The following is a 12,358-nucleotide window of genomic DNA, read 5'->3' as shown; positions in this document are numbered from 1 at the left end:
CTCTGCTGATTAATTTGATGTGACACTCGTGATACATAGACTCAGCCGTGTGTAATATGCGGAACTTGGCGTGGAAAAAAGCCGCAGTTGCTGCATCATAGCGCTTTGTATACAGATTCAGAGACTTGCAAACAGATGTACAAGTGTCGCATATCAAATCGCCACAGGCTCCCGGTGTCCTAGTTGTATCACATTGCGATTAAAACCACATTTTGGCACAAAAAGACGCCTGGCGGAAGCAGAGCCTCGCAGAACATGAGGAGCGGTTTACCTCCACTTCCGCCACATCGTGTGAGGACGCATCTGTGATGGGACTTTCCGAGGGTCGACGGGGAGAAACCACTGATGTGACGCGTTCACTGCATATATGTAGAAGTTTCCAGTTCTTCATACTACGCACCATTTATCTGTTGATAGATTTCTTACACCAGCCCCGGCGTGTACAATTGCCCTGGTCCTTGTCACACTTGTGGGGGCATTAATGGTGGGAATGGGGTATCTTTGTACTATCTCCGCAATCATGGAGCTGCTGGCGGGGTTACTGGGTGCTTGACTCCGAGATACAGGGTCTCTCTCGCAGGCCCCCTTTCCTGGTGCTTTGTACTGGAGGGTCTCAGGTGCAGTCTCTCTCGCAGGCCCCCTTTCCTGGTGCTCTGTACTGGAGGGTCTCAGGTGCAGTCTCTCGCAGGCCCCCTTCCCTGGTGCTCTGTACTGGAGGGTCTCAGGTGCAGTCTCTCGCAGGTCCTCTTTCCTGGTGCTCTGTACTGGAGGGTCTCCGAGATACAGGGTCTCTCTCGCAGGTCCCTTTTCCTGGTGCTCTGTACTGGAGGGTCTCAGAGGTGCAGTCTCTCGCAGGCCCCTTTTCCTGGTGCTCTGTACTGGAGGGTCTCCGAGATACAGGGTCTCTCTCGCAGGTCCCTTTTCTGGTGCTCTGTACTGGAGGGTCTCAGGTGCAGTCTCTCTCAGTCCCCCTTTCCTGGTGCTCTGTACTGGAGGGTCTCAGGTGCAGTCTCTCGCAGGCCCCCTTTCCTGGTGCTCTGTACTGGAGGGTCTCAGAGGTGCAGTCTCTCGCAGGCCCCCTTTCCTGGTGCTCTGTACTGGAGGGTCTCAGGTGCAGTCTCTCGCAGGCCCCCTTTCCTGGTGCTCTGTACTGGAGGGTCTCAGGTGCAGTCTCTCTCGCAGGCCCCCTTTCCTGGTGCTCTGTACTGGAGGGTCTCAGAGGTGCAGTCTCTCGCAGGCCCCCTTTTCTGGTGCTCTGTACTGGAGGGTCTCAGAGGTGCAGTCTCTCGCAGGCCCCCTTTCCTGGTGCTCTGTACTGGAGGGTCTCAGAGGTGCAGTCTCTCTCAGTCCCCCTTTCCTGGTGCTCTGTACTGGAGGGTCTCAGGTGCAGTCTCTCTCGCAGGCCCCCTTTCCTGGTGCTCTGTACTGGAGGGTCTCAGAGGTGCAGTCTCTCTCGCAGGCCCCCTTTCCTGGTGCTCTGTACTGGAGGGTCTCAGAGGTGCAGTCTCTCTCGCAGGCCCCCTTTCCTGGTGCTCTGTACTGGAGGGTCTCAGAGGTGCAGTCTCTCTTGCAGGCCCCCTTTCCTGGTGCTCTGTACTGGAGGGTCTCAGAGGTGCAGTCTCTCTCGCAGGCCCCCTTTCCTGGTGCTCTGTACTGGAGGGTCTCAGAGGTGCAGTCTCTCTTGCAGGCCCCCTTTCCTGGTGCTCTGTACGGGAGGGTCTCAGGTGCAGTCGCTCTTGCAGGCCCCCTTTCCTGGTGCTCTGTACTGGAGGGTCTCAGAGGTGCAGTCTCTCTCGCAGGCCCCCTTTCCTGGTGCTCTGTACGGGAGGGTCTCAGGTGCAGTCGCTCTTGCAGGCCCCCTTTCCTGGTGCTCTGTACTGGAGGGTTTCAGGTGCAGTCTCTCGCAGGCCCCCTTTCCTGGTGCTCTGTACGGGAGGGTCTCAGGTGCAGTCTCTCTCGCAGGCCCCCTTTCCTGGTGCTCTGTACTGGAGGGTCTCAGAGGTGCAGTCTCTCGCAGGCCCCCTTTCCTGGTGCTCTGTACTGGAGGGTCTCAGAGGTGCAGTCTCTCTTGCAGGCCCCCTTCCCTGTGTCCATTATAGGAGATTCTTGGGGATTAGGGGGTCTCTCGTATACCCCCATTTCTGGTTATCGGTACAACACTCCTTGGGCCCCAGCTGGCATCAATAGCTGTCTGGACCTGTGCTGTGACACCTACAGTGTACTCTGGGATAGCGCTCCACCCCTGCAATGTTCCCGGGTTACACATGAAGTGACCCCCATGGACGGATGACCTCTCCAGCGCATGCCAGCTGTATACACGCAGTAGACCTAGAACCGGGTCTACCAGGCAGTGACAACTCTTGTTTGATGATGACCATAAAATGTATCGTAATATGAAACCAGAAACCACAATGGTGACTTATGGACACTGAGAGGCCATTTATCAATCCCCACATCTGAACCGCAGCCTGGCCGCGATATTACTGCCCAGTATCACCGTGCGGAGTGTGAGGTATCGCCCGGCACAGGCAGGATCAGGAGCCCGTCGCAGCCATGCACCAAGGGTGGTGCCCATGTGTTCGCCATGTGCAGCTGCCATTTCTGGCTGAGGGTTTCTGGGTAGGGTACGGGTTGTTGGATAGACACAACTTAGGCCGAACATGGAAGGTCTACATCGTCATTAGGTCGACATGGTTTTTGTTGTTGTTGTTTTTTCTATTTTTGCCATCGTTTTCTTCGTAAAGTGACGGGGGACCCCAATTAGTGCACCGTGTCCCCGCGCATGGCGAGCTCAGGCAAAGTGGCTCGCTTTGGTCGGCACAGGTTATCGTTCCAATCGTAGTCCACGTGTATGAAATAATCCCCAAAAAATGTGAAAAACTCATGTCGACCTTTTGACCTGTCGACCTAGTACATGTTGACTTAATGACTGTCGACCTAACGACCGTATCCCTCTGGGTAACACTACCGGAACTACAACCCGCAAAGTGTAGCCAATAGGCTGCCGCCATCAGAAGATGTGGTAGCTGCAGGTAATTCTTTAAAAATGTCTCTTGGCGCTAATAGTGCAGATAAAACCTTTAACAATGGAACCTTAATAGAGATAAAATGTAATGAATTCAGCCGCTGAGTGTGGATTATACACATGTAACCATAAACGTCTATCAATCTCCTACTTCACACAGGAGAAACAACGAGACCATACTGAACCCGCGCTGCGCTATTACCAGCAATCAGGCTGTGACATCACACGTACACACAACATATTATTTCATAAATCAATCAGTATATAATATAAATGCAATCACTATATAAAATTAATCAATATAAAATGTATACAAAAAATTCATAGCACATTACATACAATTATATACAGCAAAACAAACTCTATAATTAATATATATATGTTACAGCCCCTGGTGTCCCCGGCTTCCACACAGCAGGTTATTACTTGTGCAATGTTTGTCATCTGCGCTTGCGTCAGTTGCGCCGGGCCGGCCCCGCAGTGTTCATACAGAGCGTATGAAGTGTATTAGACATGTGTTGGGCGGTTACAGGGGGCTGGCTTATCAGACAAAGATCTAACGTAGTGCGGGCGTGTTGCCAATAGTGATTGCGTACAGAGACGCTGCGTTGCTCACATTGGCGGCCGCACTCAGGCGGATGATCTGCACCTAGATGGGCTGGTGTAATGTACAACGGTGCAACCGATGGTGCCGCACAAAGTCTGACCGCAGCGCCTGTACACACTGACAGGGGGCGTCTCTGTCCTCGCACATAGTACACCGGGGAACGGCACTGTAGCGGCATCCGCATAAATTCAGACGCAACTGCGGCAAAAGACGCAAGGGAGGCCGCTACCGCGCCCAACTCAGACCCTATGAGGAGGAATCCTGCCCCCTCAACAGACTCCGCCCCCGTTAGGGCTGCTTGCATAAATTTCCCGGGCTGGTTTTCCATCTCCATCTGCCCCAGGATGTATAGATGGGGGAACTGCTGCCGCTCTATAGCAGTAACGCGCTCCTCCGCCAGGTGGCGCTGTCTCCCTCTCTGCTGGCGGCCTCAGACAGTGATGTCACGTGATGCTGCTGCCGCTCTATAGCAGTAACGCGCTCTTCCGCCAGGTGGCCTCAGAATGATGTCACGTGATGCTGCTGCCGCTCTATAGCAGTAACGCGCTCTTCCGCCAGGTGGCGCTGTCTCCCCCTCTGCTGGCGAACTCAGACAGTGATGTCACGTGATGATGCTGCCGCTCTATAACAGTAACGCGCTCCTCCGCCAGGTGGCGCTGTCTCCCTCTCTGCTGGCGGTCTCAGACAGTGATGTCACGTGATGCTGCTGCCGCTCTATAGCAGTAACGCGCTCTTCCGCCAGGTGGCGCTGTCTCCCTCTCTGCTGGCGGCCTCAGACAGTGATGTCACGTGATGCTGCTGCCGCTCTATCCGCCAAGTCTCCCTGTCTGCTCGCTGCCGGTCTCAGGCGGAGTGATGTCACGTGATGCTGCTGCCGCTATATAGCAGTAACCCGCTGCTCCGCCAGGTGGCGCTGACTCTTATCTCTGCTGGCGGCCTCAGGCGGAGTGATGTCACGTGATGCTGCTGCCGCTCTATCCGCCAAGTCTCCCTGTCTGCTCGCTGCCTGTCTCAGGCGGAGTGATGTCACGTGATGCTGCTGCCGCTATATAGCAGTAACCCGCTGCTCCGCCAGGTGGCGCTGACTCTATCTCTGCTGGCGGCCTCAGGCGGAGTGATGTCACGTGATGCTGCTGCCGCTCTATCCGCCAGGTGGCGCTGTCTCCCTCTCTGCTGGCGGCCTCAGGCAGAACGATGTCATGAGATGCTGCTGCCGCTCTATCCGCCAGGTGGCGCTGTCTCCCTCTCTGCTGCCGGTCTCAGGCGGAGTGCTGTCACGTGATGCTGCTGCCGCTCTATCCGCCAGGTGGCGCTGTCTGCCTCTCTGCTAGCGGGCCCAGGAGGCTGGCTGGTCACGTGCTGCTGCTGTTACACTTTACGGCAAGTGAAGATTTGCTGTTGTAAAGCAGACGCCCACACTTTGCAGCAGTCATGGTGGTAAGTGCTGGATGCAGGGCATTACTGCAGTGTACTCGGTGCTGTGGCTCACCTGTGTGTGTACTGACAGTGACATATCTGCTTGTGACAGGTAGAGGGCGCACTGTGCTGCTGCCATAGTGATACAAGCTGGGCACAGGCTATTAGTGCAGTGTACTCAGTGCTGTGATTGGGGTATGCAGTGTACTCGGTGCTGTGATTGGGGTATGCAGTGTACTCGGTGCTGTGATTGGGGTATGCAGTGTACTCGGTGCTGTGATTGGGGTATGCAGTGTACTCGGTGCTGTGATTGGGGTATGCAGTGTACTCGGTGCTGTGATTGGGGTATGCAGTGTACTCGGTGCTGTGATTGGGGTATGCAGTGTACTCGGTGCTGTGCTTTGGGTATGCAGTGTACTCGGTGCTGTGCTCGGGGTATGCAGTGTACTCGGTGCTGTGCTCGGGGTATGCAGTATACTCTGTGCTCATTCGGGGGGTATGCAGTATACTCTGCTCATTCGGGGGGTATGCAGTATACTCTGTGCTCATTCGGGGGGTATGCAGTGTACTCTGTGCTGTGCTCGGGGTATGCAGTGTACTCAGTGCTGTGCTCGGGGTATGCAGTGTACTCAGTGCTGTGCTCGGGGTATGCAGTGTACTCGGTGCTGTGATCGGGGTATGCAGTATACTCGGTGCTCATTTGGGGGTTATGCAGTGTACTCGGTGCTGTGCTCGGGGTATGCAGTGTACTCGGTGCTGTGATCGGGGTATGCAGTATACTCTGTGCTCATTTGGGGGTTATGCAGTGTACTCGGTGCTGTGATCGGGGTATGCAGTGCACTTGGTGCTGTACTCATGGGCTATGCAGTGCAGTCGGTGCTGTGGCTCACCTGTGTGTGTACTGACAGTGACATATCTGCTTATGACAGGTAGAGGGCGCACTGTGCTGCTGCCATAGTAATACAAGCTGGACACAGGCTATTAGTGCAGTGTACTCAGTGCTGTGCTCGGGGGTATGCAGTGTACTCAGTGCTGTGCTCGGGGTAATGCAGTGTACTCGATGCTATGCTTGGGTAATGCAGTGTACTCTGTGCTGTGCTCGGGGGTTATGCAGTGTACTCAGTGCTGTGCTCGGGGGTTATGCAGTGTACTCGGTGCTGTGCTCGGGGAATGCAGTGTACTCGGTGCTGTGCTCGGGGAATGCAGTGTACTCAGTGCTGTGCTCGGGGGTTATGCAGTGTAGTCAGTGCTGTGCTCGGGGGTTATGCAGTGTACTCGGTGCTGTGCTCGGGGAATGCAGTGTACTCGGGGTATGCAGTGTACTTGGTGCTGTGCTCCGGGGTTATGCAGTGTACTTGGTGCTGTGCTCCGGGCTTATGCAGTGTACTTGGTGCTGTGCTCCGGGGTTATGCAGTGTACTTGGTGCTGTGCTCCGGGGTTATGCAGTGTACTTGGTGCCGTGCTCGGGGTATGCAGTGCACTTGGTGCCGTGCTCGGGGTATGCAGTGCACTTGGTGCCGTGCTCGGGGTACGCAGTGCACTTGGTGCCGTGCTCGGGGTATGCAGTGTACTCGGTGCTGTGCTCGGGCGTATGCAGTGTACTTGGTGCTGTGCTCGGGGTATGCAGTGTACTCGATGCTGTGCTCGGGCGTATGCAGTGTACTTGGTGCTGTGCTCGGGGGTATGCAGTGTACTTGGTGCTGTGCTCGGGGGTATGCAGTGTACTCAGTGCTGTGCTCGGGGTATGCAGTGTAACCGGGGGTATGCAGTGTACGCTTTGCTGTGCTCGGGGTATGCAGTGTACGCTTTGCTGTGCTCGGGGTATGCAGTGTACTCTTTGCTATGCTCGGGGTATGCAGTGTACTCTTTGCTGTGCTCGGGGTATGCAGTGTACTCTGTGCTGTATTCGGGCTATGCAGTGTACTCTTTGCTGTGCTCGGGGTATGCAGTGTACTCGGTGCTGTGATCGGGGTATGCAGTATACTCTGTGCTCATTCGGGGGTTATGCAGTGTACTCGGTGCTGTGATCGGGGTATGCAGTGTACTCGGTGCTGTGATCGGGGTATGCAGTGCACTCGGTGCTGTACTCAGGGGCTATGCAGTGCAGTCGGTGCTGTGGCTCACCTGTGTGTGTACTGACAGTGACATATCTGCTTATGACAGGTAGAGGGCGCACTGTGCTGCTGCCATAGTAATACAAGCTGGACACAGGCTATTAGTGCAGTGTACTCAGTGCTGTGCTCGGGGGTATGCAGTGTACTCAGTGCTGTGCTCGGGGTAATGCAGTGTACTCGGTGCTATGCTTGGGGTATGCAGTGTACTCTGTGCTGTGCTCGGGGGTTATGCAGTGTACTCAGTGCTGTGCTCGGGGGTTATGCAGTGTACTCGGTGCTGTGCTCGGGGAATGCAGTGTACTCGGTGCTGTGCTCGGGGAATGCAGTGTACTCTGTGCTGTGCTTGGGGTATGCAGTGTACTCGGTGCTGTGCTCGGGGGTTATGCAGTGTACTCGGTGCTGTGCTCGGGGGTTATGCAGTGTACTCGGTGCTGTGCTCGGGGAATGCAGTGTACTCGGTGCTGTGCTCGGGGGGAATGCAGTGTACTCGGTGCTGTGCTCGGGGGTTATGCAGTGTACTCGGTGCTGTTCTCGGGGTATGCAGTGTACTTGGTGCTATGCTCGGGGTTATGCAGTGTACTTGGTGCTGTGCTCCGGGGTTATGCAGTGTACTTGGTGCTGTGCTCGGGGTATGCAGTGCACTTGGTGCCGTGCTCGGGGTATGCAGTGCACTTGGTGCCGTGCTCGGGGTATGCAGTGCACTTGGTGCCGTGCTCGGGGTATGCAGTGTACTTGGTGCTGTGCTCGGGGTATGCAGTGTACTCGGTGCTGTGCTCGGGCGTATGCAGTGTACTTGGTGCTGTGCTCGGGCGTATGCAGTGTACTTGGTGCTGTGCTCGGGGGTATGCAGTGTACTTGGTGCTGTGCTCGGGGGTATGCAGTGTACTCGGTGCTGTGCTCGGGGTATGCAGTGTAACCGGGGGTATGCAGTGTACGCTTTGCTGTGCTCGGGGTATGCAGTGTACGCTTTGCTGTGCTCGGGGTATGCAGTGTACTCTTTGCTGTGCTCGGGGTATGCAGTGTACTCTGTGCTGTATTCGGGCTATGCAGTGTACTCTGTGCTGTGCTTGGGGGTATGCAGTGTATTCGGTGCTGTGCTTGGGGGTATGCAGTGTAGTGCTTGGGGGTATGCAGTGTACTCGGTGCTGTGCTCGGGGTATGCAGTGCGCTCGGGGCTATGCAGTGTACTCGGTGCTATGCTCGGGGGTATGCAGTGCACTCGGTGCTGTGTTTGGGGGGTATGCAGTGCACTCGGTGCTGTGTTCGGGGTATGCAGTGCACTCGGTGCTGTGTTCGGGGTATGCAGTGTACTCGGTGCTGTGCTCGGGGTATGCAGTGTACTATGGGGTTAGAATGACCTTCTGGATGAATAATTACAGATTACTACTGTGGCATTTTGTGCTGTTTTATTGTAGAAGTTTGCGCTACAGTTTAAGGCTAATCTGGAGAACGTCACACGGCTGCGGCCGGTGGGGGAAGATTTCCGCTGGTTCCTGAAGGTAGGTGGACATAATGCTCGTCACGCGCTGGCTCAAGACTAACGCCAAGTACGGAGCTATGAGCAAATAATGTAATCTCTACATAATGCCATACTCTGTGCGCCGCGGTCACTGTGGGCACTATAGATGAATGCCTACTTATGCCACGTTATATGAGCTGTCTCTCCTGCCATAGACTTTTCTCTGACGTCCTAGTGGATGCTGGGGACTCCGTAAGGACCATGGGGAATAGCGGCTCCGCAGGAGACTGGGCACAATTAAAGAAAGATTTAGGACTACCTGGTGTGCACTGGCTCCTCCCCCTATGACCCTCCTCCAAGCCCCAGTTCGATTTCTGTGCCCGGCTGAGCTGGATGCACACTAGGGGCTCTCCTGAGCTCCTAGAAGAAAGTATATTTTAGTTTTTTTATTTTCAGTGAGACCTGCTGGCAACAGACTCACTGTAACGAGGGACTAAGGGGAGAAGAAGCGAACCTACCTAAGTGGTGGTAGCTTGGGCTTCTTAGGCTACTGGACACCATTAGCTCCAGAGGGATCGAACACAGGACCCGACCTCGTCGTCCGTTCCCGGAGCCGCGCCGCCGTCCCCCTTACAGAGCCAGAAACAAGAAGGTGGTCCGGAAAATCGGCGGCTGAAGACTTCTGTCTTCTCCAAGGTAGCGCACAGCACTGCAGCTGTGCGCCATTGCTCCTCATGCACACCTCACACTGCGGTCACTGATGGGTGCAGGGCGCTGGGGGGGGGGGGGCGCCCTGAGCAGCAATAGTAACACCTTGGCTGGCAAAACTAACACCATATATAGCCCCAGAGGCTATATAGGTGTATATTAACCCCTGCCAGAAATGATAAAATAGCGGGAGAAAGCCCGCCGAAAAAGGTGCGGAGCCAACTCCCTCAGCACACTGGCGCCATTATTCCCTCACAGCTTCGCTGGAAGGAAGCTCCCTGGCTCTCCCCTGCAGTCCTGCACTACAGAAAGGGTAAAAAAGAGAGGGGGGGCACAATTTAGGCGCAGTATATATATATTATAGGCAGCTATAGGGGAAAACACTCTGTATAGTGATATCCCTGTGTTATATAGCGCCCTGGTGTGTGCTGGCATACTCTCCCTCTGTCTCCCCAAAGGGCTTTGTGGGGTCCTGTCCTCTGTAAGAGCATTCCCTGTGTGTCTGCTGTGTGTCGGTACTGCTGTGTCGACATGTATGATGAGGATAATGAGGTGGAGGCGGAGCAAATGCCTGTGAATGTGATGTCACCCCCTGCGGGGTCGACACCAGTGTGGATGGACTTATGGAAGGAATTACGTGATAGTGTCAGCTCCTTACATAAAAGGTTTGACGACACAGGACAGCCGGCTACTCAGCTTGTGCCTGTCCAAGCGTCTCAAATGTCATCAGGGGCTATAAAACGCCCGCTACCTCAGATGACAGATACAGATGTCGACACGGATACCGACTCCAGTGTCGACGATGATGAGACGAGTGTACCCTCCAATAGAGCCACCCGTTACATGATTACGGCAATGAAAAATGTTTTACACATTTCTGATGTTACCCCAGGTACCACAAAAAAGGGTATTATGTTTGGTGAGAAAAAACTACCAGTAGTTTTTCCTGCATCTGAGGAATTAAATGAGGTGTGTGAGGAAGCCTGGACTTCCCCAGATAAGAAATTGATAATTTCTAAACGGTTAATGGCTGCGTACCCTTTCCCGCCAGAGGATAGGTCACGCTGGGAAACTCACCCTAGGGTAGATAAAGCGCTGACACGCTTATCAAAGAAGGTGGCACTACCGTCTCCGGATACGGCCGCCCTAAAAGAAGCTGCTGATAGAAAGCAGGAGAGTACCCTAAAAGCTATATACACACACACTGGCATTATATTGAGACCCGCTATTGCATCAGCATGGATGTGCAGTGCTGCTGCTGCGTGGTCAGACTCCCTGTCGGAAAACATTGATACCATGGATAGGGACAATATTTTGCTAACGATTGACCATATAAAAGACGCGGTCTTATACATGCGTGATGCACAGAGGGATATTTGCCGGCTGGCATCAAAAATAAGCGCTATGTCCATTGCCGCCAGACGGGGGTTATGGACTAGGCAATGGTCAGGTGATGCCGACTCCAAGCGGCATATGGAAGTTTTACCCTATAAAGGGGTGGAACTTTTTGGGGAAGGTCTTTCAGACCTCGTTTCCACAGCTACTGCTGGGAAATCGACTTTTTTGCCACAGGTTACCCCACAGCAAAAGAAAGCACCGTATTATCAGGTACAGTCCTTTCGGCCCCAGAAAAATAAGCGGGCTAGAGGCTCATCCTTTCTGCCGAGGGGCAGAGGAAGGGGGAAAAAGCTGCAGCGCACAGCTAGTTCCCAGGAGCAGAAGTCCTCCCCTGCGTCCGGTAAGTCCACAGCATGACGCTGGGGCTGTTCAGGCGGAATCGAGAACGGTGGGGGCACGTCTCAGGTTTTTCAGCACACAGTGGGCTCTCTCACAAGTGGATCCCTGGGTCCTTCAAGTGGTATCTCAGGGGTACAGGCTGGAATTCGAGACGTCTCCCCCCCGCCGTTTCCTAAAATCTGCCTTGCCGGCAACTCCCTCTGCCAGGGAGGCAGTGTTGGTGGCTATTCAAAAACTGTATTCACAGAAAGTGATCGTCAAGGTACCCCTCCTTCAGCAAGGGAAGGGTTACTATTCCACAATGTTTGTGGTACCGAAACCGGACGGTTCGGTGAGACCCATCTTAAATTTAAAAGCCTTGAACACTTATATCAAAAGGTTCAAGTTCAAGATGGAATCGCTCAGGGCGGTTATTGCGAGCCTGGAGGAGGGGGATTACATGGTATCCCTGGACATCAAGGATGCGTACCTACATGTCCCCATTTACCCTCCGCACCAGGAGTACCTCAGATTTGTGGTACAGGATTGTCACTATCAGTCCCAGACGCTGCCGTTTGGGTTATCCACGGCACCGAGGGTCTTTACCAAGGTAATGGCCGAAATGATGATACTCCTTCGCAAGAAGGGAGTTTTAATTATCTCGTACTTGGACGATCTCCTGATAAAGGCGAGGTCCAAAGAACAGTTGATAGTGGGGGTGGCACTTTCTCAGGAAGTGCTACAACAGCACGGCTGGATTCTCAATATTCCAAAGTCACAGCTGGTCCCGAAGACACGTCTTCTGTTCCTGGGAATGATTCTGGACACAGACCAGAAAAGAGTGTTTCTTCCACTGGAAAAAGCCGAGGAATTGTCATCTCTGGTCAGAGACATCCTAAAACCAGGAAAAGTGTAGGTACATCAATGCACACGAGTCCTGGGAAAAATGGTAGCTTCGTACGAAGCAATTCCATTCGGAAGGTTCCACGCAAAGACGTTCCAGTGGGACCTGTTGGACAAATGGTCCGGGTCCCATCTCCAGATGCAACAGCGGATAACCCTATCGGCCAGAACCAGGGTGTCGCTGCTGTGGTGGCTGCAGAGGGCTCATCTACTAGAGGGCCGCAGATTCGTAATACAGGACTGGGTCCTGGTGACCACGGATGCCAGCCTTCGGGGCTGGGGGGCAGTCACAAAGGGAAGAAATTTCCAAGGACTGTGGTCAGATCAGGAGATTTCTCTTCACATAAATATCCTGGAGCTAAGGGCCATTTACAATGCCCTACGCCAGGCAAGACCCCTGCTTCAAAACC

General features: G+C 54.1%; 1 protein-coding gene across 2 annotated transcripts in view; it reads left to right on the top strand.

The window, feature by feature from the left end:
• The first annotated feature begins 4,482 nt into the window (after positions 1–4,482).
• The window catches only part of CZIB (CXXC motif containing zinc binding protein), a 32,500-nt gene continuing 24,624 nt past the window's right edge, over positions 4,483–12,358 (top strand). Inside the window, exons 1-2 of one of the 2 annotated variants that reach the window (XM_063938907.1) lie at positions 4,483–5,069; positions 8,578–8,661. In XM_063938907.1, the coding sequence (XP_063794977.1) occupies positions 5,064–5,069; positions 8,578–8,661 (90 nt within the window). In that variant the 5' untranslated portion in view covers positions 4,483–5,063. The other variant, XM_063938908.1, reaches the window with a different exon arrangement.

Source organism: Pseudophryne corroboree, chromosome 9 (genome assembly GCF_028390025.1).
Source record: "Pseudophryne corroboree isolate aPseCor3 chromosome 9, aPseCor3.hap2, whole genome shotgun sequence".
Classification (NCBI taxonomy): domain Eukaryota; kingdom Metazoa; phylum Chordata; class Amphibia; order Anura; family Myobatrachidae; genus Pseudophryne; species Pseudophryne corroboree.
This window is presented reverse-complemented; position numbering and strand designations above follow the sequence as displayed.